Source organism: Garra rufa, chromosome 13 (genome assembly GCF_049309525.1).
Source record: "Garra rufa chromosome 13, GarRuf1.0, whole genome shotgun sequence".
Taxonomy (NCBI): Eukaryota; Metazoa; Chordata; class Actinopteri; order Cypriniformes; family Cyprinidae; genus Garra; species Garra rufa.
The window spans coordinates 30015872-30043386 of record NC_133373.1 but is presented as its reverse complement, the minus strand read 5'-3'; the positions used below and the strand labels follow the sequence as shown (position 1 = coordinate 30043386).

General features: G+C 37.7%; 2 protein-coding genes across 6 annotated transcripts in view; one reads left to right on the top strand and one right to left on the bottom strand.

Annotated features, from left to right (window-relative positions):
- Nucleotides 1–50: 50 nt before the first annotated feature.
- On the bottom strand, nucleotides 51–22187 carry ak9 (adenylate kinase 9). Its single transcript, XM_073852759.1, has 35 exons — nucleotides 22068–22187; nucleotides 21815–21878; nucleotides 21679–21731; nucleotides 20677–20773; nucleotides 20433–20545; nucleotides 20140–20310; nucleotides 17938–18060; nucleotides 17780–17854; nucleotides 17076–17177; nucleotides 16856–16995; nucleotides 16447–16769; nucleotides 14369–14493; nucleotides 14151–14301; nucleotides 13911–14028; nucleotides 13040–13119; nucleotides 12633–12680; nucleotides 11992–12186; nucleotides 11781–11908; nucleotides 10869–11069; nucleotides 10464–10769; nucleotides 10270–10391; nucleotides 9373–9592; nucleotides 9193–9285; nucleotides 8910–9110; nucleotides 5295–5513; nucleotides 4970–5183; nucleotides 4018–4219; nucleotides 3746–3901; nucleotides 3051–3268; nucleotides 2769–2965; nucleotides 2509–2678; nucleotides 2318–2416; nucleotides 2100–2202; nucleotides 1055–1169; nucleotides 51–421 (listed from the first exon to the last, which is right to left on the bottom strand). The coding sequence occupies exons 1-35, from the start codon at nucleotides 22185–22187 to the stop codon at nucleotides 198–200; spliced, it is 5286 nt and encodes a 1761-aa protein (XP_073708860.1). The 3' UTR covers nucleotides 51–197.
- A 2668-nt stretch (nucleotides 22188–24855) lies between these two features.
- rock2b (rho-associated, coiled-coil containing protein kinase 2b) overlaps nucleotides 24856–27515 on the top strand; it is a 44525-nt gene continuing 41865 nt past the window's right edge. For all 5 annotated transcript variants that reach the window (XM_073853117.1, XM_073853116.1, XM_073853115.1 and 2 more), the window contains exon 1: nucleotides 24856–25407. In XM_073853117.1, the coding sequence (XP_073709218.1) occupies nucleotides 25309–25407 (99 nt within the window). In that variant the 5' untranslated portion in view covers nucleotides 24856–25308. The remainder of the gene's footprint in view (nucleotides 25408–27515) is intronic.

Genomic DNA, 27515 nt, shown 5'->3' with positions numbered 1-27515 from the left:
ATAACACATCACAAAAAAAAATCAATTTCAACGTATTTATTAGGCTCATTCATATCTCTAATTGTCCATTGAACAGAACACATGAACAAATTCCTCTCAAAATGTATGTGTGAATTTTAGTTATCAACAACCAACACTGATCAAATATTTTCATGTGCTGAGTCTGACTCAAGGTTTTTATTATTTGAAGCTATGTTCTAACTTCCCCCAAGCTGTATCAGACCCGAGGCTGTTTTGGTGGACTTCTCCAGGGCCAGAAACCTGTCCAGCTTCTGTGCAAAATCAGCAGGCAGGTTGTGAGGGGATCTGTGTGTCTTCATGGTGGTACTCAGGTAGGAGATGAGCTCACAGCTTTCCTCAAACTTTTGAAGTTTCTTTTTGTACTTCTGACGAATATAGTCTTGGCTCCTGCTGTTGAATGCTGTCGGGGTGGAAGAATGGAACGTGTTTACAAGAGTTTACTTTGACTTTATTTGAAAATATTCTACATTAGTCCACTTTCACACGTACAGTCTTTATCTGTAAAATACCATTAAAAGATCGCGTGTGAACAGAATCTTTTCAAAAATACCGGTAAAATTTGCAACGTTACTAAGAATTCCAATCCAGTGGGCCAATCATAACATTCTGACGCATTTATTCCACACTGTGTAGTTCAGTTTGAAGTCGTCTAATATAATGTCTCTGGGCCAAAAGGAGCTGCAAAAAATACAATGTTTACAAAGACAACAACGGGAGGAGCCGTTTAGAGGTCATTTCTGGTAAGGATGTCACTTAATTTACCGGTATTTTGAAATGGATGTGTGAATTTCGCTTTACCGGTGAAAAGACAAAACGTTGCATTTCCTGTGTGAACGGTGCATTTCTGTATTTACCGGTTGTTCCGGTAATTTTTTATGGCAATTTACTGGTATTACTGTGAAAGTGTGAAAGGGGCTAGTAAATAAATGGATTTCTTTTACAAACTATGAAAATATACACAGGCTAGTTTTTTCAAACCATTCTCATTTCTAGCTATTCTAAAAAGAAGCTAAAATAAGACATTAAAGACCACCTTTCAGGTGAAAGGCCAGGTACAATATTGCAGATCTCCTCACACTGAGAAAGGGGAACTTTGGCTTGAGTTGACCGACAGCAGTCATGGCTTTGATTATGGGTACTGCCACACTCTACAATAAAAAACAAACATGCATACCAAAAAATCCATGTAAAATAATAATAAACTCAACTGTGGTTATTATAGTAAATAAATTGCCACAAAAAAACTACTATGTTTCAAACATACACTACCAGTCTACCAAGTTTTTGAACAGTAACATTTTTTTTAAGATTCTGCTTACCAAGCCTGCATTTATTTTATCCAAAGTACAGCAAAAATAGGACAATTCTGAAATATTTTTATTGCTCAAAAAACGTGTATTATTATGATGAAAACAACTGAGTAGAATATTTAGATTTCTTTGACAAATAGAAAGTTCAGAAGAACAACATTTTAATGTCATTATTAATGTCTTTGTCATCACTTTTGATCAATTTAAAGCATCCTTGCTAAAGCTAGGTATTAATTTCTATGACCCCCCCCCCCCCCCCCAAATATACTGACTCCAAGCTTTTGAAAAATATAGTGTATAATATTACAAAAGCTTTTTATTTCAAATAAATGCTGATCTTTCTATTCATCAAAGAATCCAGAAAAATGTACTCAACTGTTTTAAAAATTGACAATAATAATTATTATAATAAAATCAGAATACTAGAATGATTTCTGGTGGATCGTTTGACACTGAAGACTGGAGTAATTATGTTAAAAATTTAGCTTTGATCACAGGAATAAATTACATCTTAAAATACATTCAAATAGAAAGCAGTTGTTTTAAATAGTAACAATATTTAAAAATTGACTGTTTTTGCTGTACTTTGGATCAAATAAATGCAGGCTTGGTGAGCAAAAGAGACTTCTTTAAAAGACATAAAAAAAAATCCTACTGTTCAAAAAATTTGACTGGTAGTGAAATTTGTGCTTTAAACATAAAAAAACATGATTACTCAATTATGTGACCAATATTTATAGGAAAATAAATATTTCAGTGCCCTCTTACTTGTTCCAAATAGCCCATGATCGGTAAAGAGGTTAGTAAGACCGGATCTTCCAACGGAGGTAGCTTATGTGGAAGTTTCTGGTCCCAGTAAGTCCCCGGTGACCTAAAAACAGTTTTGTTTTGAATTATCTGTTTTATATTTTAATTTATTTTATTCCTGTAAAGGCAAAGTAATTGTACCAGTCAATCAAAAATCCCCCTGCCAAATGACTACTCACTGGAGAAATTTTTCTTGTTTCTTTTCATTCTCAAAGATGTAAATCCTATTACGGTACTCAACAGCATACTCCACGTTTCCACGCACCAAGGCCTCATACCTACAGGTAAAAATATAGCTTATTAATGATTACAGTCAGCAAAACTACAGTAAAATTTTAGGTAATTCCTCCCGTAAGTGTCTTTACTGTACCTCTGCTGACCATCCAGATAAGTGACAGGGCAAAAACCCTTCATCTCCACTTGTTGAGGGAACCTACTCTTGACCTGGCCTGCATTGAGTTTTTGAGGCAAGAGTGGAGGAGGAGGTAATGGATATGGGCAACCTGGAACCACAAACTGTTCCGGGGACTCTAGAAATTTCTTATTAGACACATAAAGGGAAATCTGAGTGAGTTAAGCCAAAGTTTCTGTGTTTAGATGGACATGCTGGTGGACCATCTGATCCTTTACCTCTAGAAACTCCCTGCTGGCCATTTTGTAAAAGTGTCCCTTGAACTCTGCAGCCAATTCCAGTGAGCTATTATGTGAGCAGTCCACCAGATGGTGATGAAAAGCTAAGCTAACTGGACAGTACTGCCTGAACTCGCCCAGCCGGGACTGCAGCTCTCGTGGGGTAATGCACAGTCTGTTTATACAGGCTGCCCGGCCTGTGAGAACAACAGAACGCTGTTTTATAATGTATATTACTAGTGAGTCTTGTTTGACAACTGTGCGTTATTTGCATGCTCTCACCTTTTTGAATTCTTTCCAGGTAAGCATGAATGTGTCTCAAGCTAATGCGAACCTCATCTAAAACTCGCTCCCACACCCACCATTTGCTCTTGTGAGCATTGACAGGAGTCCAGTTGTGATACTGCTGATGAAAGTGTAGCCTGAGAGCTTCAACTTCCCGCCTGAAGCAAGAGTTGCGAATGTTGAGAACCTGGGGGCTGTCATGCATTGGGTAAGGCCTGTTGGAGAGAGCAAACATAATCTTACAAATTTTGAACATTTGCATTTAATATGCAAAATATGCCAGACCACAATACCACAACATTTGTAACACTGTCCATGTAAAAAAATTGTCATGTTGTAGTTTTCAGCATTGACATTAAATTATGTTTAGGTCAGTGTTTTTATTAATTTTCATTAATTAAAATGAATATAAATATGTGACCCTGAACCACAAAACCAGCTGTAATCGTTTTGAGATTTGAATGAATAAGCTTTCCAGGAATGTATGGTTTGTTATGATAGGACAAATATTTGCAGAGATGCAACTATTTGAATATCTGGAATCTGGGTGCAAAAAAATCTAAATATTGAGAAAATCTCCTTCAAAGTTGTCCAAATGAAGTTCTTAGCAATGCATATTACTAATCAAAAATTAAGTTTTGATATATTTACGGTAGGGACATTGAAATCTAAAAATGAATAAATAAAGGTGCTGGTCTGACCTGTTGTTTTTTTCTCTGTCCCTCAGGCCTCTCCTCAGCACTTCCGCTGTGTCCAGTTGCAGTTCAATCACTAGCATAGGAATAATGCTGCATGATTCCAGTAATTCAGCTTGATGCTTGGTCACAGGGAAGCCGTCCAACACAAACCTGAGGATCACACATGTATAATGACACACACACATAGACTCACATTCATCTGTCTTTCAGGTTATTTTTCTTGTAGAAGTACATTTCTTTGATTAGGATATAGTTGTGGTCCTCACCCTTGTGTGCTGCAGACCAGGCTCATTACTGCCACTTCCAGGCACTGGATGGCCAGTTCATCAGGTACAGTCAGGCCCTGGTTCAAATGCTTCTGCACCTGATTAGCCAAGTCAGTTTTGGCCTGGTTGTTGAGCACCATACGTATCGCATCCCCAATTGAGAGACGAGCGAGACCGTACTCACGCGCAAACATCCGGGCCACTGAGTGTACACACAGTTAAAGAAGTAGTTCACTTCCAGAATCAAAATTTCCTGATAATTTACTCACCACTATGTCAGCCAAGATGTTCATATCTTTCTTTCTTCAGTCGCTAAGAAATTAAGGTTTTTGAGGAACACATTCCAGGATTTATCACCATATAGTGGACTTCAATGGTGACCAACAGGTTGAAGGTCCAAATTGCAGTTTCAATTCAACTTCAAAGGGCTCTACACGAACCCAGCTGTGGAATAAAAGACTTATCTAAGGGACATTCACTTTGTAAACACTGGGTTGGTACTTCCGCCTACGTCATGAGTGACCTTTCCAATATCATTACGTAATGCGTGAGGTCGGACTGGTTCAAGACGAGCATTTGTTGTTAAAAAGTATATACATTTTTATCATATCATTTTATTATATCATTTCTCTAAATAAGACCCTTATTCCTCGGCTGAGATTGTGTAGAGCCCTTTGAAGCTGGATTGAAACTGGAATTTGGACCTTCAACCCAATGGCCACCATTGAAGTCCACTATATGGAGAAAAATCCTGCAATTTTTTCCTCAAAAACCTTATTTTCTTTATGACTGAAGAAAGAAAAACATCAACATCTTGGATGACAATTTTTATTCTGAAAGTTAACTTTTTTTTTAAGGAGCCATTAGCTACTACAAAAACAATTGCTTTTTAGGTATTCTATATTTTTATAACATTTTAAAACACTTATAATGACTTTATATGGAATCTGACCTGTGGTTTTGCCTGCTTTGGGTGGACCAATGATAGCCAGTTTGATAGGAAGAGAAGGGTTGGGCTTTGGTTGATGAAGGTATTTGATTGGGTTGAGGATGAAAGTATTGCGTGTCTCTTTGGATGCAAAAAAGTAGATGAATTGGTGTAAGATGACAGGAAATGTGGCGTTGAAAGGTCCCTGTGGGGGCTGGATCAAATCTCCTTCTGCATACTACAGAACATAACAGCAAACTTAGTTTTTTGTCTCTTTGTTTTTATTTTTAGACTAGTTTAGGGTTATATTTTTTAATTCACTGACAATATGTTATATATCTGCCCTAACCTTAACAGGATCCCAGCAACCGAAGGCACTGGGATATTTAAAGGAGCAATACAGGAGTCTTCTGGCGAGACTGTAGCTGATTGGCTGGCACATTTGAAACAGTGACTCTCTGTTAACCATCAGAGGTTTGATTCCCTTTAGAAGCTGGTACCTGACAATCCGAGGCGGGCGACCTGCGCTTATAACCAGACGGGGGATTTGGTTGTCTGTTAGAAAGTCCTAAAAAAAAAAAAAACTTTATTATTTGCACAACTGCTAGAATTTAAAATTTTCCTGATAATTGACTCACTCCAATGTAATTTCTTCAATCAAAAAAATGTTTTTGAGGAATTTAAGGGTTTTTTTCAATATAGTGGACTTCAATAAGGATCAACAGGTTGAAGGTCAAAACTGCAATTTCAGTGCAACTTTAAAGGGCTCTGCACAATCCCAACCGAGGAATAAGAGTCTTATCTAGCGAAACGATCTGTCATTTTCCAAAAAAAAAATCACATTTTTATACTTTTTAACCACAAATGCTCACCTTGCATTAGCACTACATCTACGACACATTAAATAATCACGTTGAAAAGTTCACAGGTGATGTAGGCAGAAATACAGACCCAGACCCAAAAAGCGAAATGTGCAAAGACAGATTTGAAGGAGAAAAAGAGTCTTTCCAACATGATTACGTTATGCGTGTCATAGACGCGCATTGCAAAGCTAGTCCAAGACAAGGATTTGTGGTTAAAAAGTATATAGCTTTTTATTTATTTATTTTTTTAGAAAATGACTGATCATTTCACCGAAGAAGACCCTTATTCCTCAGCTGGGATCGTGTAAAGCCCTTTGAAGCTGCATTGAAACTTTGAACATTGAAGCCCACTATATGGAGAAAAATCCTGAAACGTTTTCCTTAAAAACCTTAATTTCTTTTCAACCAAAGAAAGAAAGACATGAAAATCTTGGATTAAATGGGGGTAAGTAAATCAGAAATTTTTAATTCAGGAGTAAACTAATCCTTTAAAGGTCCCATATTGTACACATTTCTGGAGGTTTATTTTAGTTGTTGATGTCCTTAAGAATATATATTTGCGGTATAAGTGCCAAAATCCATCTCAATATATTTTTACAGCTCCTTTTTTAGGAGCTCTGTCAAAAACAGGTCGATTTTGGCCCATCTAATTAATATTCATGAGCCTCTCTTCTGATTGGCCTGTTATTTTCTGAGTGACGCACAGCCAGGCCAACCACAGGTAACTACGTCATGTATGCTGTAAGTGAGCTCAGAGCAATAGAGAGAGCCTAGCTAGCTTGCTGATACTCAACAGGATATTTCAGAATGATCATTAAAGTGCCCCTATTATGCCTTTTCAAATATGATATTTCATGTAGTGTGTCATGTAGCTGTATGTGAACATAAACTATCTGCAAAGTTGTGACGCCGACAGTGCACTATAAATGAAGTTTTTGTCTAACAAAAAAAAGAGTCGGCTCACATTCGCCTAAACGAGTCGTCAGCAATTCGAATCTTTTTTCTGTAACGGCCACACGTCACGAGCTACACATTTGCGTAATGTCCGCCCACGTTCAATTTCGCGAACAACTTGCCCGCCCACAAACAGTAGGCCTACCATTTTCACGTGGATTAACGTTACATCATGTCAAGAAGACGCCCTGCGAGGGAATTTGTTTTATATGCCCTTCCGAAAGATGAAACTACCAAGAATGAGTGGTTAACATTAATTTTTTCAACACCTCAGCAGTCCAATGCCAATCTTGTGTTGTGTTCGCGTCATTTTACTGATGACTGTTTTTCCAATCTTGGGGAGTAACGTTACAACGCGAGATTCACCAAACGCTTGGTTTTAAAAAATGGATCAGTGCCCAGTTTATTTGGACCGGCTTGCTCCTCTGAACTTCTACCTGTAAGTATGATTAATAATTGATGATTGTATTTTCTAGCGATCGTTCAAAATACGTCTTTGTGTACGTTATGGTGTGTAACAACCCCGCACATGTCTTGGTAACCGGCTAACTTGCGTTTCTGTAGTTCTGTTGTTCAGCTGTGAGTGCAATGTAGTCTAAAAATTGTGATTGATGCAGCTTGACTGTCTGTCTGCCTTATTAGTTTAAGTAATGATAATGATAAACGATGGCTTAACGCAGTGTTATGGGTTGTACTTTACAGTGTTGAAGTTCACAACGTAGAGGTGTGCCCGGTTCGCTTACAAAAGCAAATTGCAAGCACTTCCCACAGTTATAATATGACACCCACTGAGAAACGTCCTGCTCCAGTCGTGCTTGCAAAACAGTTTCTTGTCTATGTGCCACTTCAACCGTTTCATCGTCAGACTCCGGCTCGAATTGATAGGGTAAAATCGAGGCTATCTTTTCTACGCATTAACAGGTCTCCACAGCTGTCATTCAGTTATGCCAATGGGCGTTTCGTTTTGCGCTGAAGCGGTAGACCAATCCAAAAGGACTGCACCATCTGACCAATCACAGCAGTGAGGGCTCACGGAAAGGAGGGGTTTAGAGAGACTGATTCTTCGAACTGCTTCACACGAGTCGTTTACGAATCATTTAGAAACGGGGTAAAATTAAATCTAATTTTTGAGAAAACTAAAGTGTTTTTTGAACTTGCATACATGTAAACCTGTTTTAAGAGACTATTACAACAATATTAACTACCTTTAACATGGCATAATAGGGGCACTTTAATGTTTTTTCTTTTTCAAACACCGAATGCAGTAAGCTACATAACTGTTGCTTCAGTAAAGGCCCTTTCACAATGCGCACTGATTCTGGAAAATTACGGGAACGAGCGCTGTGTGAACAAAAGCCAGAACCATAAAGGCAGTGTAGTGATGATGCACGTCACCCTGCGACTCTTCACGACAAAAAAATATGTGCAAAGTGGAATGAAGCGGCGATCGGGCAGAGCCAGCTCCTCACTATCAGCACTGAAGCACAGTTTGTTCAGGTTAGTTTAGGTTTAGTGAATCGTACGCGTTGCATTACATCTCACATCCAAACGTCACATGTTTTTATGGGTTGTGTGTAAAGCACGCACAGATCCTGGAAAACAACTGTGGATGAACCAAATTAAACAACTCCGGAACAAATCATGGGACACATTATCCGTGTATTTACCGGAATCGCTGTGTGAAAGAGGCTGAAGTTGACGTGCCAGTGGTCTCTTATATTAACATTGTTCTGAAGCCTGTGTAATGATGTAGTTTCCTGACATCCATGGACTGAACAGCGTTTTCTCGACTTGTTTTCGTGTTGTTGTTGCTCAACAATGGAATGGATTGTTGTCTGGGTTTGACAAAAGGAGGGTGGGACGTGATTGGTGTTTGGGGCGGTGACTGAGTAGATCGGACGTCACATCGTTACGGAAGTCACAGCGTCTCGTCAAAAGAAACAGCTACTTTAAGCAGGCTGTGTGCAGTTTACTGTGGATTGACTGCTTTGAAACTCATATGGTAGTTACATAGCCCCTAGACCTCAGTTATCATGAAAAAAGCCAGGAAATTTCGATTTTGACAATATGGGACCTTTAATGTCTTACTAACAAGAAAAAGCAATTTTCTTGAGAATGAAATGGAACTTTTAGCATCTTCTCCTTACCGTCATACTGGTGAGGTTGTTGTCATCCTTCTCAAACCTCTGACTGATCTCCGTTTCCAGCCTCTCTTCTGCACCAACTTGTGTTTCTTCATCCTCTGCCTCCTCTTCCTCCACATCAGGAAACTCCTCCAGCAGCATAGCCTCCATCTCCTCCAATTCCTGCTGCTCTTCCTCCATTGCCTCAGATTGTTCTTCTTCATCCTCATCCTCATCCTGATGACAACAGAATGTCTAGTCAGAATCCATCTAAGCCAGAATTAAGACAACAACACTGATCAATAACCTGTTCTTTGAGGGGCCTCAGAGAGTGTGGGCTGTTTTTTTTGGGTGCACGTTCAGCCATAAGCTCAGCTCTTCTCTGCGTGATGGCCCGCTCCTGAAGATTGACACAGACCAATGAATATATATAGTCAGGTTGGCAATCTTTTATCCCAAGTGCTAAAGTCTGGGCTTAATCACTCACCCTGAGTTCCCTACGCAGCTTAATGACCAGACGCATCTGTTCTTGCTTGCGATCTCGTCTTTCTCTCCAAAATGTGAGACGCGAAGGCAGGATACGCCGCACCACCTCAGAAACCTCTACCGACATCACTGCCACCACATCTGGAAACAAGTGATGCTCCACCATGAAGGACACCTCCTCTTGGTTTTGGGGAAAGCCTTCCAGAATAAACCCTGTGGATCTGAGAGAGAAGTTTTCAAAGGTTAGTTCACCCAAAAATTAAAATTCTGTCATTAATTACTCACCCTGACATTACCCACCCATGTCGTTCCAAACCCGTAAGATCTTTGTTCATCTTCGGAACACAAATTAAGATATTTCTGATGAAATCTGAGAGCTTTCTGACCCGCCATAGACAGCATGGGTCCCATCACGGTCAAGGTCCAGAAAGGTACCAAGAACATTAACACAATAGTTGTGGATTTCTCCAAAATGGCACTAGGGTAATGTGAAGGAGAAGAATTGTTCAATAATGTTGTTATTTTAGTTTTTTGTGCAACAAAAAGTATTCTCGTAGCTTCATAAAATTATGGTTGAACCACTGATGTCACATGGAGTATTTTTTCAACGTTTTTGGTACCTTTTTGGACCCTGTATATGGAGGGTTAGAGAGCTCTTGGATTTCATCAAAAATATCTTAATTTGTGTTCCGAAGATGAACAAAGGTCTTACAGGTTTAGAATGACATGAGGGTGAGTAATTAATGAATTTTCATTTTTGGCTCAACTATCTCTTTAAGCAATATTTTGCCAAAACATTACAATCGTGTCTTCAGTTCATTATTTACTCACGTTAAACTGATTACCAGTCTATTTATAGCTATGCTTTTTTGTCCTTTTTGTGTGAATGAGCATTTACTTGTAGGGCTCCTGGTTCCACCACTGTAATAAAACCATTTCCAGTATCTCCGGAGAGAGAGGATCTCCATCCTGCAGGTATGCCTTTATAGCCTCCTCATCATCAGTCAATACTAATTCTTCCTATAAAACACAATTACTCAGTTACAAGCAATGCATCAAGACAAAAATACATGCAAAAAATTGCTCTTTTACCTTTGTATCAGGATTATCAGACGCAGTATCCTCATGACTGGGCTTCTCATCCTGATCGAGAGGGGACACTACACTCTGACCCTGGGCCTGAGCCTCTAACAGGCCCTGCAGCTCTTCTGGAGGTTCCTCAGGAGGTTCAGAATCATCTGCATATGACACATGTTTCTGGGTCTTCCGCAGAATAAGCTCCTGCAGCCGTTCACGGAACTGGATGTGAAAGACTCCCAGCTGCTCTGCAAGCCACTTTCCATGGGTGGTCTTCCCAGAACCTCTTACTCCTAGCATGAAGACCCGCAGTGCAGGTGGCTGGTGGCATACAAGCAGTTTTGTGTTCATTATTTGCTACATGTTATACATAATTGTCATTTTCTATATTTTCACAGTAGCAGACGCTGCTGCTTATACCTTTAGTAGTTGCGTGTTACAGATGTAGAGTTCAGGATTCTGTAGAAACTTTTCTTGTGCCTCTGTGCTGGAGAAATAGTAGACTTTGTCTCTGTATTTTGCAGCATATTCATCCAGACATGGTTGTAGTGTACCCGTCTCCTTCAGGACCACTGGACAAAAATGCTTGGTGTCTCCTAGCTGCCTTTTAAAGCTGGCATCCTCCTAAGACAATCACAAACAAAAGAGTGGTATGATATTCTCTGTTTTTACATCTTATAAATTGTTGGTCTAAGTCAGGGTTTCCCAAACTGGGGTTTGTTAGTTGAAAGCTAAATAATGAAATAAATAAAAAGCTAAAATTTAAAATACATTGAAATGTATCCTGGGTCAAAAGCCCTTAATGCAGTTTTTTAAAGTTAACATGAATTTTATTCACAGGCCATTTTACATCTCGAATATGATGTATTTTGGAGTGACAACGCATCATCAATCGGCCATATTGGCGGCACTGAATGTAAACAACGCCACTGAACCAAACAAAACTTGCATATTTTACTGATTATTGCTGCTGAAAATGGTCAATTATTGTCATGTTTTGGGCTGTACTAATCGTTGGACTGGGAAAAACATTTGCAGTACTATAGACTGCCAAAAGTTATATCAAATCAAGGAGAGGAATGCAAAAAACTGTCTGATGAACAAAAGGCATTTGTGGTTGGCCAAACTGAACCAGGATTTCCAGGGCAAGAATCTTGACAGCATTCGTGTTTGTTCATATCATTTCCGGTCAGGTAGGTGAAATATTAGGCTAATATCTGTGCAATCCATGCAGTTGTTTACATCCGAGTATCGCCAATGTGGCCGCGCATTCGGGTGACTGACCAAATCGTGATGTAATTCAATTAGTGCTGTATTAATGATGGGTTTAACCTCTGATTCTTGATCCTCGTCTTCATTAACATCATCTCGTTTTTCAGTCTGTATCAGCGCATGTATGGCCTCTTCCTCCTCCTCCAGGTCTGCACTAGATATGCTCATAGCTGTGTACTTAAATGGCTCTGAGAGAAAGAAATTTTACTAATTTTACTAATTTAGAGTGAAAGAAAAAGCCTGAAACAGTCAGACAGTTCACTCCACATACTCTCCATGTGGTAGATCATCTCTTGGAGGATGTCCTGAGGGGTTTTGTTGCTGATGTTCAGTATAGCGTAGCTGCAGGTGATTGTGTGCTCCATGTTTTCCCAATCTGCCAAAAACTGCTTCAGCTGCACACTAAAGGCTTCCATCTCAGGGCCGTCAGGATAACCGTTTTCCCACACTGTTGGCAGCACTACCTCTTCACGTCCAGATATATTTAGACATGCACAAATAAACACTTTCATGAAGTCATAAAATTATAACTGACACTCAAGTAAAGGTAAATAACAGTGCTGAAGGAAAAATAAACAGATATATAGTTGAAGTCCAGAATCTGCAAAATGTTAATTATATTACTAAAGAAAAACACAGCTGTGGATCATTCAGGTAACAACACGGTATTAAGAATCAAGTGTATGTAAACTTTTGAATGTGGTCATTTTTATAAATTCAACTACTATTTTCTCTTGTGGACTATATGTAAACATCTTTTATGTGAAATATCTTATTCAGGTCAGTACTAAATAAAAAATAACACATTTTGTATAATGTGTCATATTTTGGTAAAATAATGTACATATTGCAGATTCTGCAAGGTGTATGCAAACGTTTGACAACTGTATAATAAATAATAAGACTACAAACCTTCTTCGTTTAGAGTTTTGTCTTCTCCATCAGACTTATCAAAACTCTCTGCAAATACAATTACTTAATAAACATGCGTTAACATTTAACATTCCTCTTAAATGCAAAAAGCTGAATTTCAAGCAGCTATCAGTCATTCTAATATGTTGATTTGCTGCTCAAGAAATATTCCTTACTATTACCCATGTTGAAAACAGTGTTACTTAATATTTCTGTGGAAACTCTGATACATTTTTTTCTTTGATGGATAGAAGGTTAAAAAGAACAGATTTTAAAACAAGAACTTTTGTAACATTACATTATTATGGTACTGTATGTGCAGACTGATGACTTCCAGCAATTTCATCACTGTCAGTGTAAATGCAGAGTATCTGTTGTTGTGAGTTGTGATGTTAAAAGAGTACTACCTGATTCCTCATGGAGTGTGTCTAATTTGGACTTGGTGTCAGTAGGCTGTGAGCCTTTCTTTGAGTCCTCAGTGTGTTTCCTGCAAAAAAGCATGAAAACTGCTGAAAATATGCTGAAAACATGTCTTACCACCATTTTAAAAAATGCAAACCACCACTTTCTTACATTTCCATCGTGAAATTCCTAATTGAATCTTAAACTTTGTTTTTCTCCACAGATTTTGAATTGCTTTTTATATACAGTTTGATCCAAATGCATATCTAATTTAAGCCTGGAAGTAGTTCTAGGATTTTGAACATTTCGTCATACTTTTAAAGGAGAAGTTCACTTCCAGAAAAAAAAAAATCCTGATAATTTATTCACACTCATATCATCCAAGACGTTCATGTCTTTCTTTCTTTAGTTGCAAAGAAATTAAGTTTTTTTTTGAGGAACACATACTAGGTATTTTTTCCATATAGTGGACTTCAACGGTGGCCAACGGGAGCATATGTGGTTAAAAAGTAAATAAAGTTGTGTTTTTCTAAGAAAATGGCCAATTGTTTCGCTAGATAAGACCCTTATTCTTTGGCTGGGATCGTGTAGACCCTTTTGAAGCTGCATTGAAACTGCATTTTGAACCGTTGGCCACCACTGAAGTCCACTATATGGAGAAAAATCCTGTAATGTTTTCCTCAAAAACCTTTCTTTTCAACGGAAGAAAGAAAGACATAAACATCTTGGATGACAATGGATGAGTAAATTTTTTGGGAAGTGAACTAATTCTTTAATTGCTAAGTTAATAAATTGGAAAATAATGCAAAATAGATGCATTTTTCCAGTGTTTTTGAATTTTTTTTTATCTCACTGTTACATTTTCTGAACACTCACATTCTCTCACTGATGTCTTGTGTCTTCTGCAGTTTTCTTTCTTTTTGCAGGCGAGCCAACACGGCTCTATCCACCTCTTCTTTATTTCGTTCATACATCCTGGTTAGTACAGTCCTTCCTTTAATGAATAGCAACAAGTGACCATCACAACTAAGTAGACATCACAACCTAAACAACCATAAATTATTATTTGATGTCAAATGCAAGACTAAGAAATTTAAATATATGTCTTTTTCTCACCCTCTCCATCATTGTCTTTCAGACAGAATAGGACTTCTGGTGTTACAGCACTATGTAGTTCCTCAATGGTGATCAGCTGTGATCTGCTGCTGGGAATGTTGTCCAGTATCCATCCCCTTTTATGTTCAGCTTCCACGTCTTCAGCCTCGATCTAACAACCCACAGGCACTCTTAAACACAAATAATGCTACATAAGTATAAGAGCAAAAGTGGTGTACCTCTCTTATGTGCTTCTCCAGGGCCTCCAAAAAAAGCTCCCGTGGAGCTGTAGCTGGAAACTCTGCTGCTTTCTTCATAGCTTCCTCTACAAATGCTTGAACATCTGGGTGATCTTCTGTCACCTCTGTTCCTGTAAATAGGACATATTATCAGTATAGCGCTGAAACCTTATTGTAATTGTTAGAATGGCCAAGGATCAGCAATTTCCATGTAAAACTGATCATGCAGACCAAATTGTAAGTCATAGAGACTTTAAATTTGGAGGGATAGTAGTACTCACACCGCCAACACATCACCAAGGCTCACCCCAGTCAGCCTGAAGGGTGCGTTACAGCAAAAGTACAAAATCGCTCATAACTCCTAAACTGTCAGTCGCAGACTCAAGTGTTAAAAAATTCACAGAGCTTGGCCACTTGGTTGTGCAAAAAAACACAGCCGCCAAATACTGATGAACTTCGAGCACCTATTAGACAAGGTTGAAGGAGGTCAATTGGAATGAAATTTGGTGGGCCTGTTTGACTCAAAGCCCCAAAGGTCTTTGAGAGATTTGAAAGAAATCAGCCACTGGAGGGCAATATCGCATTTTACAAGGGTGTAAACAATTGTACATTATGCGGTTTTTTTTTTTTGCACATATAGACCTTTTTCCTGAGTAAACGATGAGCGCCGCCATTACGAATTCTAACGTCAGATTGAATGCTTTTCTGTTCCGGCCTCCATAGGAACCCATTCAAATAGCGTCCATCTGTTTTTAATGTAGCTAACGTCCGCTGCTTCGTGTCATCTACACACTCATTAAAGTGAGGCACTGACAAATGACGGTCATTGCGACATTGCCAAGTGATGGCGCTATGGAGCCATGTGCTTTTTAAGAACATTTTAATAGGTTTAACATTAGTTTATTAGCTCGGAATATACCCTAATTTGACTAGAAACAATGCAGACCGGAAATGCAAAGCATTCTTTCAGTTAAGAGTCGGACTTACTTCCGTGTTCAGGAAAAACGTCTATATACACGATATTCATATCATATGATAGACCTCCTCATTCCGGACAACTTTGTCTCTAGAACCACTGCTATCAATCAAATTGTTTGTTAAATGATTGAGCACATGTAAAAAGATTTCGCTCAGTCAGGAAAAAACACTGCGACACAATTCTCTGGACTCTGTAGGTCAATAATTATCAAAAAAATTTAAATTTTCCCTTTAGGAAGCTATAACAAGGTCGCTTAGAAAAGGGGCCTATCCAAATTTACCCAAAATACTATAAAGCCTGAAGGAAAACTTAAAACTTCACGAAACCTGGTGAGCACATTTGACAGGTGATTCTAAACAAGCATGCAAAGAACCACAGCTGTCATTATAATGATCATAAACATTAAAAATAAATAATATTTCTGTGGCAAATTACCTGTATTTGCCAAAAAAAAATATCATTATGGTGATAACAGGCTTGCTTAACAATATGTAATGTCTATTTCCATAATTGCTTAAATGCCTTAAAGCGCTTGAACCTCGGTAATTGGTAATATTTCTTGCTTTTAGTAATTTAGAGGTTTAGAGTTTAAAGTTTATATTTTTAAACTAATATTTATATAAAACCAATTTTAGTAACTTTAATTATCAATAACAAAAAATTGTAGGAAGGTCCATTTATTAGTATTCATTTATAGCATTTATAATTTGTAGTATTTTATGGTATTTACCACTCTGTTTAAACACTGGGTTACTATTTAACTTCATATCTTTTTCACTTATTTCACCGCCTGGGTGTGTATCCAAAAATACAATAAGTGAACAATACCAGTTAGCAATATGTTAAAGCACAGAACATACAATGTTATCAGTGAAACTAAGGAAGTGTAAAGTCCGTGTTATCTGTAGATTGACCTCACCTGAGTAGGTTTCATCAGACTCTCCCTCAGTGGTTGTCAGATTACCTACAAAATAAAGAAATACCATCTTAAAGATATCCTATAATATCTTAAATCAAAGTTTCCAACTTAATCAGTGCAAAACAAATTCCGTAGAGTTTTGTAAAATTTTGTAGTGTTAACAAGTTGGCATTTTCTAACCTGATGCATTTGTAGCCTCAAGCTGCATCTTGGCCCTGACCTTCTCTAAGCCTGCGAGTGTGGCGTCTTGACGCACTTTGTCCAACATGTCTTTTGTAAACGTACCCAGTGTACGTTCCATCAGTGCTTCGACATCTACCACTACAGCCCCACAATGCTCAGCTAGCAGTGTACACACTGTGCTCTTTCCTGAGCATGGTGGGCCAATCACAGACACCTTGCAAGGCAAGTGAGGTATGTGTGGCAGCAGGTAGCGTCGAGGGTTCGCCATGAACTTCTGCAGGGCATCCTGAGATGACAGGATGTAGAACTTATCTATGAAGCTGGTGGAAAGAAACAACTGAATTTTTACCAAGACAGCCCCTCAGGATGAAGTAGTTTTATGTATAATAAATTAGTTTTCACTAACCCAACAGCAAACTCAGGTCTGCCCTTGATGATTATGCCCTCTTTGAGGGCCACCGGACAGTTGGCTGACCATCGACTTCTTCGCCATTGAAACCCTGGTGCAACGTTCCTACTGGAAGACAAAGTCCGAAACAGGTCCTCCTAAAAACAAAAACAGACAAGGTAAAGAGGCACATAAAATGAAGCTCAGTTTAGAGAGGTGTGTGTTTACAGTAACTGACCGTATCCATCTGATCAGCAAGCTCTGGTTCCTCTGTCGGCATTAAACGCACCGGTAAAGCTGGACATCTCACAGCCATGGACTCCAAACGAGACATTACTGACTGGACATACAAAGACAATTGGAAAGGTTAGTGTTTAAATTATTACATTTTATACATATTATTTGCTTCAGTGATTTCAAAACAGAATTATATCTTAAAAGGGATAGTTCACCAAAAAAATTCTGTGGTTAATTACTCATTGTCATGTCGTTCCAAACCTGTAAGACCTTCGTTCATCTTCGGAACACAAATTAAGATATTTTTGATGATATCTGAGAGCTTTCTGACCCTTCACAGACAGCAACGCAACTGACACGTTCAAGGCCCAGAAAGGTAGTAAGGATAGCCCATGTGACATCAGTGGTTCAACCATAATGTTATGCAGATACAAAGATACTTTATGTGGGTAAATTGTTGAATAAAGTTATTTTGCTTTTTGTTTTTTGACTACCTTTTTGGATCTTGAACGTGCCAGTTGCGTTGCTGTCTATGCAGGGTCATAAAGCTCTCGGATTTAATCAAAAATATCTTCATTTGTGTTGAAAAGATGAACAACGGTCTTACAGGTTTGGAACGACATGAGGGTGAGTAATTAATGACAGAATTTTTTTTTTGGATGAACTATCCCTTCAAGGCATTACAGCTTGATGGAGGTCACACACCTCATAGAGCTCTTCCGGATCCTTGTTTCCATCTAGCTCAAATAAAAATGGAGGATTGTGGTCTGCCATGTAATCCTGCATATCAAACATAAGTATAACTGCTTTTAATGCTTTCTCATTGTTGGTATGTAAGTGTGTAATACTGTAGATGCTATTACCTCCAAAGGCCTGAGGATGGTGTCCTTATAGCGCATGATCCTGCTGTTGGCATTCTCTGGGTAATTCTCGCTGACTCTTACTAGCTGTGTGATCATGTCTTTCTGGAGCTCTAACTCTTCCATCTTAAACACAGATTTTCATTTGCAATTAGTCATTTGTGCACTGAAATCGTATAACATATGCAGCAATCTTAATAATTTATACACTGCTTTGGTAAAGTGTCTGGCAAATAAATCTTTGCAATATGCTTAATTTCCACCTTCATCATTCCTGACAAGTCAGTGGTTCTCATTTAGGGAGCTAGGGCCCACTATGGGGCCTTTGTTAACTTCAAATATTCCAGGATTTTTCTCCATATAGTGTACTTCTATGGTGGCCAATGATTTGAAGGTCCAAACTGCGGTTTCAGTGCAGCTTCAAAGGACACTACACGATTCCAGCCAAGGAATAAGGGTCTTATCTAGCAAAACAATCAGTCATTTTCTAAAAAAAAAAAAAATTGTATATACTTTTTAACCATAAATGCTCGTCTTGCACTAGCTTGACTTCATGCATTACGACCTTTTCATGTTGGAAAGGTCATGTGTAAACTAGGTGGAAGTACCAAGCAAACATGCAAAGAAAGTCTTTACAAAAATGGAAAAACAGAGTAAAAAATTAAATGTTTTTTTTTCCGCCCTACCTACCCTACCTTTTTAAACTGAAGTACACAGACGAAGAACTGACAATGCGTGACCTTTCCAACATGATTATGTAATGTGTAAAGAGAGCTAGTGCAAGACAAACATTTGTGGTTAAAAAGTATACAATCAAGCCCGAAATTATTCATACCCCTGGCAAATTCTGACCTAAAGTTACTTTTATTCAACCAGCAAGTTTTTGACCAGAAATGACACAGGCTTCTCCCAAAAGATAATAAGATGATGTACAAGAGGCATCATTGTGGCAAAAAAAATATTTCTCTGCTTTTATTTACATTTGAACAAAAAGTGGCATGTCCAAAATGATTCATTATTCAATTATTCATACTACCCTTTGCAAACTGTCACAGTCTATGGGAAAATCCAAAGTTCTATACCATTCCAAATAGTCCAAGCTGTTCTAAAGCATCCTAATTACCCTGAAACCCTGGAACAGCTGTTTTAATCAACTCAAAAGGTGAAAAACTGAAGCTCTCTGCTGTTGGTTTGTGGACAGTCATGGCTAAAACAAAGGAGCTCACCGAGGACCTGCGGCTGCGCATTGTGGCTGCTCACAAGTCAGGAAAGGGCTATAAGACCATATCTAAATGTTTTGAAGTTCCAGTGGCTACAGTACAAAGTATTATTAAAAAATACAAGACGTTCAGCACTGTGAAAAATCTCAGAGGACGTGGTCGGAAGCCAAAAGTGACACCTCTGCTGGACAGGAGGATAGTGAGTGATGTAAAAAAGAATCCAAGGATCACCACCATCTAACATGGTGGTGGGAACCAAATGTTTTGGGGGCCAGTGGACCAGGTAACCTAATGGGAGATAAAAAGGAGCTAAAGATCAGGGTGATGGCAAGGAGACCCTCTAACCTGAAACAGTTGGAGCTCATCGCTAAAGATGAATGGGCAAAAATACCAGTGGAGACATGCAAAAAGCTGGTCAGCAATTATAGGAAGCGTTTGATTGCTGTAATAGCCAATAAAGGCTTTTCTATTGATTATTGAGAAGGGTATGAATCATTTTGGACATGCCACTTTTTGTTCAAAAGTAAATAAAAGATGAGTAATATTTTTTTCCACAATGATGCCTCTTGTACATCGTCAGAACCTGTGTCATTTCCGGTCAAAAAAAAAAAAAAAACTTGCTGGTTGAATAAAAGTAACTTTAAGTCAGAATTTGCCAGGGGTATGAATAATTTCGGGCTTGACTGTATATATTTTTATGTGCTAGATAAGACCCTTATTCCTTGGCTGGGATCGTGTTGAGCCCTTTCAAGCTGCACTGAAATCTCCACTGCAATTTGGACCTTCAAATTGTTGGCCACCATTGAAGTCCACTATATGAAGAAAAGTCCTGGAATGTTTTTATTCAAAAACCTAAATTCTTTGCGACTGAAAAAAGAAAGGCATGAAAATCTTGGATGATATGGGGTGAGTAAATTATCAAGAAATTTTTATTCTGGAAGTAAACTCCTTTAAACAGGTTGAGAACCGCTGTTCGAAGTATCACCTCTTCCTCCAGATCCTCCGTTTCTTCCTCTTCCTCATCCTCTATGTTGCTGCTTTTCTTGATCGACTCTTTCTTTACATCAGGGTCCCACTGCTCTCTCTGGAACACACGGCCTGTCTCTGGATGTTGACGCTCGTCTGATAGCCTGCGGATCAGGTCCTTGTCTGCACACTGCATACATACACACACTAAATGTCAACCACTTATTATTCTTAGAAAGTGTGAAGTGAATAGCACAATGTCAGCATTTTAAAATTCAGTGGAATACAGGTAGTATTAAGATTATGAAACACCTTAATGTTGATGATGAAGTCTGGTGGCATTCTGAGGCTTTTAATCAGGTCTAATTGCTCCTGTATCTTCAGGTGCTCCTCTGACATTGATGGCAAACAGGCCAGGACATAACCTGCTCAACCGCCATTCAGGCAAGTCATTACAGATATATTTACAAATCGAAACAATAGAATGTTTTATATGTTTTGTTAACAAGTTGTTTTTTTATATGGTTAAGTTATTTTAGTTTTGTCATGCCCTTACCATAATGTTTCACATCAGGTGACTTGAGCCGGTCAACAATTAACTTGACCAATATCTCTTCTGGAACAGCTTTTCCTTCAACCAGAATCTTAAAGAGCTTGTCGCAAAAATATCTTATATGAAACAGTAAGCTTTGTAATGTTTTTAAAGAATTCTCTTCTGCTCACAAAGCCTGCATTTATTTGATCTAAAATACAGCAAAAGCAGTAATATTTGTACTATTTAAAAACACTGCTTTCTCTTTGAATATATTTTAAAATGTAATTTATTTTTGTGATCAAAGCTACATTTTCAGCATCATTACTCCAGTCTTCAGTGTCACATGATCCTTCAGAAATCATTCTAATATGCTGATTTGCTGTTCAAGAAACATGTTTTACTATTATTATTATCAATATTTAAAACAGGATTCTTTGATGAATAGAAAGATCCAAAGATCAACATTTATCTAAAATAAAAAGCTTTTGTAACATTATACACTAAACCATTCAAAAGCTTGGAGTCAGTATAATTTGTATATAATTTATATTTTTTATAAAAGGGTTTTGTTGGGTAAGAAATTAATACTTTTATTTAGTAAGGATGCTTTAAATTGATCAAAAGTGGTGATAAAGACATTTATAATGTTTCAAAGGATTTTTATTTCAGATAAATGCTGTTCTTCTGAACTTTCTTTTCATCAAAGGAACCTAAAAAGATTCTACTCAACTGTTTTCAACTTAATAATAAATGTTTTTTGAGCAGTAATCCAGAATATTGGAATGATTTCTGAAGGATCATGTGACTGGAGTAAAGATGCTAAAAATTCAGCTTTGAAAGCACAAGAATAAATTTCATTTTAAAATATATTCAAATAGAAAACAGTTACTTTAAATAGTAAATATTTAACAATTTTTACTGTTTTGCTGTACTTTGGATCAAAAAAATGCAGAAAAAAATCAAAAGTCAAAAAACGTTTGACTGGTAACTTAGTGTAAATAAATTAACAACAGTGATACACACCTGTATACCTTGTTCTGTCTCATCATTGATGTGGCTGTTGAGAAGATCTGTATCTAAACAGCGTGAAAAATACAAATATTCAGAAAAGCCATATGTAATATTGGCAATGTGGAACCAAAGCCACTTGATCGTTTACCATCAATGAGGATGCAATTCCAAGTCTTGGCTAATTTTCTGGCAAGAGTAGATTTTCCAACACCCTGAAATAAAATATAACACAGTATAACACAAAATGCTGTTTATCTGTTTTGAGGGAGATATTTTTAGGTGAATTCCCACTGACTGGGACACATTTTGCTATTGAAATAACTGGGAAAAGGTCTCCTAATCAAAATGAATTCACCCCTATTCATGTTTGAGAGACAAAAAAATGAATGTTGACAACTCACTGGTTTTCCAATGATGATAAAACATGTTGGTTTGGACAGCAGAATCTCTTTCTCTGCTTCATCCTCGATAAATGTATCCACTAACGGGAAATTGGACGCATTAGGGTCAGCGGATGACATTATGGATACTGTAAAGCAGAAATAATTGGTGTAATTTAAATTATTCAAGACGATCAATATCAAATCGTCGTCAGTATCAACTGACATTAACATTTTATAAGAACGAACGTTAATGTAACAGTATAGCGCTCAATATCAAGAATATTTAAGTAACTACCAAGCAACTATTTTTACATTTTCTGTTTTCTATAATCATATATGCTTCGATACGCTAATTAAACATAATATTATTTTTGTTTATTGACTTTACTCACTTTAATAGTGACTGCAGCAACAAACTGTAACCTCCATCTCTATCCGCACTTCTTGTGTTGAACGCTGTCATGGCAACCAGCCCACAACAACTGACAGGACAGAGAGAAACGAGATTTGACGAGACGAGCTGTTTTATTTTGTTTACATGTGCTACCATAAGCTATAAAATGCGTCCCAGAAATATCGGATCCTATTGGTTATTATTTTTAACAAGAAATTTGCCAAACGCGTTTTCATTTCTGCTCAAAAATGAACTCATTCAAAATTACCACCAGAGGTCAGTGTTAAACACTCTCCTCATTCCAGACAACTGACTGGTAATACATTTCTTTAAAGTGTGGTTAAAAGTACACACTCAGTTGAATTAAACTTTAACCACAAAGGGACGCAAAGTAAAAGTTTTATTTATTTATTCTTTTTACGGTATTTGAGTGGGATATGTCTTATGCCACAAACTAGTAAGTAAATACCTCAACCCCCCAAAAATAGGCTACTTATGCAGATCATTATAGGAGCATTGGTAAATAGGAATCAAGCTGTTCTTTAAGGTCGGTTAATGCTGGATTATGGCAGGTTTTTTTAGTCTATTCCACAGAAATTAATTAAGCAAGCTAAACCCTGGGGGCACTTTTCTGGGACATACAACAAACTGCTTCCTCATTCCTAACATCAAGACCGTGTGCAAGAGGTGGGCGTTGTCTGACGCATGTTATCTACTTTTAACTAACCAAACCAAAACATTTAGATTTTCCACACATATTTAGGTTATTATTGGGCGTAGATTTAAAGTTTACCTCCATGACAAGAAGTTTTTGAAAAAATGTTTAATTTCTATCCCTCAGAATGGTGTCTTAAATCTGTGCTTTTTTTTTATCATCATAATCAAAAGCTGTTGGCCGATAAGAGAGGTCATGTCTAGTCTCTGATCTGCAGAGTCAGACGGTCTCATAAATTACAATCCGTGTCAGCTGTTTCCATTGACACAGTGCTATTATGTCTGTTTTCCAGTCCTCATAGAGAGCAACACAGAGTAACAAGTTAATGAAATATTAGCCAACGTCAATGAGGGCCCCACATGGGTTTTATCATTGGTGTCATACACAGAGTCAAAATGGGTCTTTGAAGATAAATGAAGAAAATATGTATGCCTATACACACACACACACACACACACGTTGGGTTTACATGTTTTATGGGGACATTCCATAGGCGTAATGGTTTTTATACTGTACAAACCGTACTTTCTATGGCCCTACACCTACCCTACACCTAAACCTAGCCCTCACAGGAGATTGTGCACACTTTTACTTCATCAAAAAAACTCATTGTGCATGATTTATAAGCCTGTTTCCTCATGGGGACCTGAGAAATGTCCCCACAAGGTCAAAATCTACTGGTATTACTATCCTTGTGGGGACATTTGGTCCCCACAACGTGATGAATACCAGGTACACACACACACACTGACACACACACACACACACACACACACACACACACACACACACACACACACACACACACTTTCTCAGAAAAATAAAGATGTCACGAGTGGAACAGTACAAAAGCTAGCCACCTTTTCTTTAACGCGGAAGTAAGCCTATAGATGAGACTTCTGGTTCATTATCCGCTATAGGGAAATAACAAAGAATAACAACGTGCAGCATGCAGTAAAACTGTTTGCACAACAAACCAGTGTGTTCATAATTAAGATAATACGTTTAAATAATATGGTAAGACACACCAGTTTGCAATATCAAGAAGCAAAACGAGCTGTTTTGTACATCTAAAAATAGCTGGACATGGATGAAGTCTGGCCCATAAAATGTATAAATGGCCACGCCCACTCTTACGGGAAGAAAAAGGTGGATAAAAAGCTAGCCTACATTTTTCCTCTAAATCGTACATATTAGGTATTATTAACTTTTGAAAGAGTCATTTGCATTTTCGTTAATTTAGGAGCAATGATTGTTCAGACTGAGAATTAATTGACTATTAGCCTATTTGAGATATTGTTATGAAATATGCCACTAAAAACGAATTACTTGCTTTAATATAATAGTTAACAGAGAATGGCTTTAAAATATTTGCATCAAAATTGTTCAAATAGGCTATTTGAATAATTTTGAAATAGCCTATGAATGGTCACCGTGTTGTTTGGGGAGATGTTTACTCTTATAATTTTTATCGTCAGTAAACTAAGTGCTGAATTACACCATAGTACATTTACGAAACGCACATGAAAGAAGTCATCTATAATAAGCTTATTCGTGCCATCTTAAATACATGTATGTAATCATCTAAATATATCTAGTGTAGTATATGGGGTTGTATTTAGAGAGTGACGTTTGGCTGGTAAAAGCGATGGCTGAGATAAGATCCAAAGAATTCCAGTGGCCGCAGGGGAGGGACACACGCTGCAACAAAGAAACACGCCATTCACATTCACTCTTGTCCCTCTGCTTCATTTACTTAAAAATAGCAGTCAGGAAGATCAAGACTGTGTTTTTCAACACAGTTTGTACGCGGAAGGTTTTTCCCCTTGTAATTTTTGAACCGGAGCGGGAGAGACACTCGGCTTCCTGAACGCGTGGGGCTAACCTTTGATTTAATACTGCTGGCACTAACACGCGGAACGCCGCTGTCATTGACATAGGACAAGCACAAATCCACTGTATTCTGTACATTTATGCTGTGTTTAAAGTCTCAGCCTGAAGAATTCATTCATCCAGAACCGGTGAGCATTGAGAGGCGTCGCGGTGAGTTACGACAGGTAGTGACAAGTTTGATTTCGGACATCTGAAGTCTCAAATCGCGGCTTTCAATCTGATGTCTACCGGGACCTTTACAACACCAATCTGCCGCAATGTCGACCGGAGCAGGAAAGAGACTAGAAAACCGCTTGAGAACGCTGGAGTCAATCATCAAGGACCAACAATCACCACTGAATTTGGAGAGTTTGCTGGTAAGGTTATGGGATAATGGGATGCTATACAAAAGGGACTATGTTTGTTGTCTTGTAGACCTTGTAACTAAAATACACCACTGGGAGGTTATGTTTTATGCATATAAATGTCACTTTGTTTACATGTTATAATAATAATCAGAATATGAAAAAATATTTTGATTTCTATAAACGCAATATTGTTGTTTTCAGGCATCTAAAAAAAGACTGCTGGCTTTATAAGCCAGAAGTTTGGATCATGAGCTCAATATTCATTAATATCTGGGCAAAAAATAAACTAATTCTGAATAATAAAGGAACTTTGCCCCCCCCCCCCCCCCCCCCAACACATTACAAGACACCTCTTGTTCGACAGTGACACTTATTTTGTCAACATGAATGAGTTGATAAAATTACTGTTTAAAAATGACTAACTAATGTACAGTACTAGCAAGTGTTTATATCTCCAGTCACAATAACAGGAAAAACACATCCGTGTTTATTCAAAATATGATGATTACATGTGAACAGGAATTTTTTATTTTTTAGAATTAATACCAAAATATCAGGCATTATAGAAAATTAATACACACGTAAATCAATAGAGATACCTTAATTTAAAAAAAAAAGTAGGAACCACACCACTTATTCTTACTTATTCTTTAATTATCCAAATTACCTGTAGGAAGCATGTTTATGAAAGATTGGTTATATTTTGTGTTTGTATGTTGCAATATCAATATTAATGGTAATGTAATAAGACACTGGACCACAAAACCAGTCTTAAGGGTCAATTTTTTGTAATTGAGATTTATACAAATAGGTTTTCTGTTGATGTATGGTTTGTTAGAATAGGACAATCTTTGGCCAATATACAACTATTTGAAAATCTGGAATCTGAGGGTGAGAAAATCTCCTTTAAAGTTGTCTAAATTAAGTTTTAATAATGCATACTACTTATGAAAAATTAAGTTTTGATATGGTAAGAAATCTTCATGGAACATGATTTTTACTTATAATCCCAATTATTTTTTGGCAAAAATGGATCATTTTGACTTTGGCTATTGCTACAAATATACCCATGCTACTAATGACCAGTTTTGTGGTCCAGGGTCACATTTATGTTGTTATATTAAGACAACACACATACCAGAATGCTCTTACACTTACACAACACAAAACAAAACTGCATTATATGTTGAGGATTTAAACAAATGAGTGGACCTGTGTCCCAGAGGATTGCGGTAATGTTCCTGTGTCTTATCTCTGATCAGTGTGTTATCAACACACCCTCCTCCACAGTAATGTTGCTGTCTTTTGATGGTAATTTTTTCCCTAAATACAGCAGTATATTGTCCAGGCCTAAAAGCACCAGGCTTTACTTATTTTACATGAGCCACCCATATCATTAGAAGGCAGGAAGTAGCTTTAGGAAGTGTGAAGAGACCATACATGTTTATTCAATTACTGGGTCAGGGTGAAATGTGAGGACTTGTCAAGCAAGCTTTACAGGGTGAGAATGTCTAGAATGTGTGCTCCTTTTGTCACTTCTCATCAAAGAGTGAAATATCTTAACCTTCTTGCCTAACATAAGAAAACCCTCATTCCGGACAAGCACTGCATTTCTAAGCAAGACTAAAAGTTGGCACACCCTGCTTTTTCTGGATGCTTTTTTCAGCACTATCAAAATAGGCCTCAACTGTCTGGCTATGGTATTAATTAGTCATTCCGCATACGGTTTTATCGTAAGCATCTTACTGGACTTATTACAAGGAAGTTGTCTATACTTAAGTGGCTTGCTCAAGGGCACAATAGTGACCTCATACAGTAACTTTGTATAGTACCTGTTCCTCCTGCTCAGGAATTATTTCCTCATTAATCAAATTTTACACCTAAAGCAACAAATAGTGTTTTTGAAGATTCCTCTCAGTATCCTAATAAAAGATGTTTTGTTTTACATGGACTGAGGCAACCATTTTGAGATCATATGACCAGCTGAATACTTCTCATTTTGTTTTAATAAGCCCCTTATTATTGTGTACTTTATTTCACCAACTAAATCAGTCATTATTACTGACTGACAGTAGCACATTTCTAAATTGTCAACTAGGACTGTCACTAATGATTAT

Bases quoted from the DNA above. Each gene is read 5' to 3' on its own strand.
- ak9 (XM_073852759.1), bottom strand. From the start codon at position 22,187: ATGTCATCCGCTGACCCTAATGCGTCCAATTTCCCGTTAGTGGATACA. The intron at 21,879-22,067 runs GTGAGTTGTCAA...ATTTTATTTCAG, and splicing joins TTATCATCATTGGAAAACCA to GGTGTTGGAAAATCTACTCT. The intron at 11,070-11,780 runs GTTAAACCCATC...TTGTCTTAGGAG, and splicing joins ACGAGGATCAAGAATCAGAG to GATGCCAGCTTTAAAAGGCA.